The 5,488-nt window shown below is 37.8% G+C and overlaps 1 protein-coding gene across 1 annotated transcript; it reads left to right on the top strand.

The window, feature by feature from the left end:
- The first annotated feature begins 1,409 nt into the window (after positions 1-1,409).
- On the top strand, positions 1,410-4,779 carry LOC105024375 (zinc finger protein 697-like). Its single transcript, XM_010894294.3, has 2 exons — positions 1,410-1,684; positions 3,840-4,779. The coding sequence occupies exons 1-2, from the start codon at positions 1,504-1,506 to the stop codon at positions 4,634-4,636; spliced, it is 978 nt and encodes a 325-aa protein (XP_010892596.2). The 5' UTR covers positions 1,410-1,503; the 3' UTR covers positions 4,637-4,779.
- The last annotated feature ends 709 nt before the right edge of the window (positions 4,780-5,488 follow it).

Genomic DNA, 5,488 nt, shown 5'->3' with positions numbered 1-5,488 from the left:
ACTTTACACCCTTTCAAATGGAAAAGCTTCTACAGTAGCCAATTTCTTCAATGAACTAAGTGTTCTTTAGCTCCTTTACCCCTTGCAAGGACTTACTTTTACATAAATGTTTTTTTTTTGTTGTTGTCTTTCTTGATTGTATATTTGATTTGAGACTTTGTCGCTGTTACTTATCGTATTTTGTATTTTGCAAATATGTCTGACTTTTGAAAATTGTTAATTAATATTGTTTGTTCAATACCTATTTTGTCTGTAAAATTGGATTCAATAAAAAAAAAAAAAAGGGTATTATTATAAATCTGAAAATACTAATTGCTTGATGTTCGAGTTGAATTTATACAAATGTTTGGTTACAGATTTGAGAGTTTGTAAAATGTGTTCAAACTTTCATTGTACCAGCTTGTCAAATACTGCTTAAAAGCACAAACTAAATGTACAAACTTGCGAAGATGATAGTGATATTTGAAATGTTTGTGTGAAAAGGTGAACATGTATGATTTCTGGAACACCAGAAGTAAGGAGGTCTTAATCTGGATTCCGTGTAAAATGTATATGTAAAATCCAACTCACAAATGTTTCCACACTCACAAATATGTGGACCAATTCACAAATGTAATGCAAGTCACATATCTGCAAAATGCAGATGAGAAATGCTATGACATTCACCAAAACATGTTTACAAAATAAAAAAATATCTTACATTTACAGTATTTGCTAATCATCCATTGTTTTTGTTAATGATTAACTATTTGTTTTTGGATTTAAACATGCTTGTGAAACTATGTACATATTTCTTGACTATGATTTTTATTTGACAGCTGCATTATATATTTGTGACTTGCCACTTACAGGTTTACAACATTTTGAAATAAATCCATCTCCATAATATTTATCTATTAATTACCTTCAAATGTTTATGGTGAGAAGTGTTTCTCTTCCACAAAGTTGTGTGAAACAGAATCTCTAGGTGGCTAGTTATTGTTGGTTATTGTTGTTCTACCTATAACTTTTTTCACTTAGAAAATCAACAAAACCTGTGATTTGCCCAAACATTTGTATACATCTGTATATTAGTGCATTAGCTCTTACAGGTCTCTGACTATCTAGACATAATTAGTATTGTGTCCATTGTCCAACATGTAGAAAATAATTTAACATATTATAAGAGATAATATTCTAATATTTGTGTAAACTCTTCAGAGTTGTATTCAGTGTGTCACTGAGTATGATATCCCTATACAGTCCAATATGTATGTATGTGCAATACTCAGTGCATAATATCAGTGTGCTGTCATTGCAGTAATGCAGTTTAACATACACGGTAAGAACTGCATGATGTTTTTCTCAACAACTTTCCTTACTTGAAATGAGGAACTCTTATTTTGAAGGTGAGCTAGGAGAATCTAGAAATCCGCTATTTCAGCTAGCTTCTAATTCTTAGAAGACGGCTAGCTGTATCGCTCGTGTTTTGTTTACCTTTGTGCCTGCTGATTTTGTCCTAAAATGACTAAATTACAGTTACTAAACTCACTTTTGATCAAACAGTTGGAAGTAACTGTTCAAGAGGTAATGCGGATGGTCAATGACACGGTGGCAGAGTATATAGAGGAGACTGCGCGAGCCAAGTGTGAGAATGCAAGGTTAAGGAAGAAGCTTCGAGAAATTACGTTGGTTGCCGCACCAGGTAAATTATGTCTTTTTTGTTTGTAGTTTGTTTGTAGGGTTTGCAACTGTGTGTAACTGATTAATTTGTCCAGTTTCATTATGTGCACGCTTTTGTTCGAACACAATAGTTAAAGCCCACCCATGCAACCTATAAGAATAAGGTGTGTAGAGTAGATCAACGTTGAAGAGTATTGTTTTATTAGAAAAACTAAAGGAAACTGAGATCTACTGAACTGAAACGAGATCAACGTCATCGGCGTCTTGTGAGCGACACTAAAAATAACACTTCCAGGTCACGAACATTTCAAAATAAGAGGCCAACGATTTACTTCAAAACTGATACATTGAATTTTTTAATTGTTTAAGAAAATATACCTCTCATAACATTGACACCAATTAATATTTGATCAAGAGTAGTTTCAATAACAAGTGGGTATTAAAATACGTTCCAAGGTCAATATTCAGACAATGCGAATGACTGAATATGGAAAACATATTGCCTCATAACTCAAAAACTATTGAATGTGGCACAGAGAAAGAAATGTAGGAAATGTTCATGAGAGCGCGAAGAATAAGACAAACCTGTCTCATCGGGAATGGCATGCTACTTCCAGCAACACAATATTTTACACACCCCCAATGCAAAACACTATAATAGACTGTTCATGTATATATTGCCCTATAGGAAAAAAGTATTCTATAAGTCGCAGTGAATGTATTCTAGGAAATGTTCAGGAGACTGTATAGCGTGATTATATGCAAAAAAAAGATCAAGGGGAACTATGTATTTGCAGTTGTTGCTGGCATTTTACTTCCGCCCATACCATTGGCTACAATGTAACTCAATGGATATTAAATACATATTGCCCTATACAGAAAAAAACGATTCTGTATCCCGCTGTGAATGTATTATAGGAAATGTTCAGAAGAGTGGAGGCGTTTGTCTTTGGCAAACGCCTCTCCAACACTGAAGAGACGTGTCCGTGAATACCTGTATGAATGACGACACTCTGCCCAAGGGAAACCCCTGAGAGATCGTGTCGGGGTCTCTCCAGTAATTCAGCTCCCCCTCCAGATGAAACGGGGTGGGAGCACATGCCTTCCCGAGATGCTTTTGCGCAACTGTCAACAACGCCTCAACGCTATTCATAGAAAATATATTGTATCTGTCTGAGGCAGCATGCGCGCCGGAACAGTGGACGTGCACTGTAATGTTGTCGGCATGATGCTAATAACAAGACATCCCCAGTCACCAGTAATGGCAGAGACATAAGAGGACGATGGTCATCACACTCGCCAGTCAAAGCTAACAATGCAATAATGAGGGTTCTTACTGGTTAAAACTCACAATGCGATACCACTCATAGTGGCATCAAAGCTAATTACATTCACTTAACGAAGCAAACAGAACCCTGCTGCTAAATGCATTCCACAGGGGAGAGCAAGGGCGTAGGTTTGGGTAGCATATTGCCAGATCAGGCTCAATTATATTTACATGTGTTTTGGCTTGTGGGACACACCAGTATATTCAAATGAAATGGAGGGCTGCTCATTTATTTTTCAAAGTAAAGTTTGTCAGTCATAAATTATTTGCCTGAAAAGGTAAGGTATTAAAACATTAATAGGTATATAATAATTTATCCATGTTTTCAATATAAATTAATTCCCCCTAAAAAAATATTTTATAGTGCAACCTACTGTGCCTGGATAAAATCATGTTGGGGTTAGATTCAGCCTGCATGCCCACCCTTGAGCTAGAGGATGTTTTTCTTTATGTTTTTCTATACTCACTATAGATAGTGAGTGATATCTTCAAAGCAGATATTTTGAGTTAAATGCCACATGCCTTTACTTCCCAATTCCTATTTGATATTGACGATGTACATGTACTTCATATTCAAATAAGAACAATAATGCAGAATATGTTCATATTAACATGGGGAAAATGTGGTTAAAAATGAGTTCAGACTGCAACTGAAAGACACTTTCTATGGGGAATGGCCTCAGTGGGACGTCTTCCTATATTCTCTCTCTTTGGTATTAGTAAACTAATAACCCCAGTTTTGACTTGCAGGCCAATTCAGTGCAATTATATATTTTTTTTTAAATGTGTCTGTGTAAATACATTCTCTCACTATTGTCTCATGGTTTTTACCCTTTTACATTTTACACAGAAGCCACCAGCAACCCTTTTTCCATCTATGATGTTGAGGATGAGCAGGGTGAGTCTTTTCAGTCTCTGGTCCAGAATCGGGTTGTGGACGGAGATGCCCAGCCAAAGGAGAGCCAGGAGCAGAACCCAGAGCCTGGGCTAGACATAGAGGTAAAGACAGTTTTCCCGAATCATCAGAAACTGGGGCAGGAGTTAGAGATCAAAATGGAGACTCACAGGCTCATCGTCCAGCCAAAAAAGGAACCTGTCGCTGAATCTGAAGCTGTTGACTCTTACCATGTTAGCAATAGCGACATCTTGCCCGGTGCAGCCTTTAACACTGCACCCCCCGTACACCAGGTTCTCTTGGCTGGAATGGATGTGGAGTGTAGTTTCCCAGCAGTTGAGGTAGAGATGGGCATTGGTGACACGCAGATCAACACACAGATTGCCAGGGGAGGCAAACATGGCCGCGTCTCCTGTCGAGGCAAGCAGTCTGCACATTCCTTTGCTGCCCAGGCCCAAAAGGGCATACATTGTAGTAGAAACAGGACATACCTCTGTGGCTGGTGCGGCAAGGCTTTCTACAACAGGCAAGACCTGGAGCGGCATGAACGGGTCCACACTGGGGCGAAACCATTCCAGTGCTCCTTCTGTGAAAAGAGCTTCTCGCTATTTTGTAACATGAAGAGACATGAGCGACTGCACACTGGTGAGAGACCATTTTGTTGCCCTGAGTGTGAGAAGACATTTGCTGACCAGAGCTCGCTCCGGAACCATATGAGTTCTCACGTGAGATATCGAGAGTTAACTTCATGAAGTAGCTGAGATCTGGACAGGGCTACACTTCAAGCAGATCATGTACATACACTACCGTTCAAAAGTTTTGGGTCACTTAGAAATGTCCTTGTTTTTGAAAGAAAAGCAAATTTTTTGTCCATTAAAATAACATCAGAAATACAGTGTAGGCATTGTTAATGTTGTAAATGACTATTGTAGCTGGAAATCTATTATTAATGGAATATCTACATAGGCGTCAGAGTGTGTGCTGTTATCTCCTTTGTTTACATGAGGCGATTTTGTGCAATGGCAGACGTAGCCAAATGAGTGCTGGTTTTAATCTTGCTAACAGGACATTTCTGAGTGACCCCAAACATTTGAACAGTACTGTAAGCATAATGCTTTATAACTTGTTGAAAGCATTTGAGCCTTCATCTTGTTTAATATGTTCTTCATCCTCAAACTGTTTTTCTTTAATCATTTGGAGTCGTTATGAGAGTACTGTAGGACATAAAAGGGTCATAAATGCTCAAGGCAAATCTAATGTTAACATACCACATTATATTTGTACTTGGCTGGATTACATAACGGAAACACCAAATTGAGGTCTGTTACTTTGAAGTAACTCAATTTCAGTTATAAATGCAGCTGCAGAGGTCACATTAGGATGATTTCCAAATAGCAGTACATATGTACCAGCTATAAAGATGTTTTAAAATTAGCAATTTGATATTTGTGTTTTCAACTCAACCTGAGGAAACTAATAATATTCTAATGAGGCTAAATAGTCAGTACCCAAATTGAAGGTGCATCGGTCACAAAAACTGCATAATTATTCAGTGTCAAGGAGAACAGTCTCAAAAACATGACAGCGTATGCCAAACATGGACA

The sequence above is a fragment of the Esox lucius genome, chromosome 5 (genome assembly GCF_011004845.1).
Source record: "Esox lucius isolate fEsoLuc1 chromosome 5, fEsoLuc1.pri, whole genome shotgun sequence".
Classification (NCBI taxonomy): Eukaryota; Metazoa; Chordata; class Actinopteri; order Esociformes; family Esocidae; genus Esox; species Esox lucius.
Note: the sequence above shows the minus strand (reverse complement) of the source record. Positions and strands in the feature narration are given on the sequence as shown.

Coding starts and splice junctions, on each gene's coding strand:
- LOC105024375 (XM_010894294.3), top strand. CDS start 1,504: ATGACTAAATTACAGTTACTAAACTCACTTTTGATCAAACAGTTGGAA. Junction 1,685..3,839: donor TACGTTGGTTGCCGCACCAG/GTAAATTATGTC, acceptor CATTTTACACAG/AAGCCACCAGCAACCCTTTT.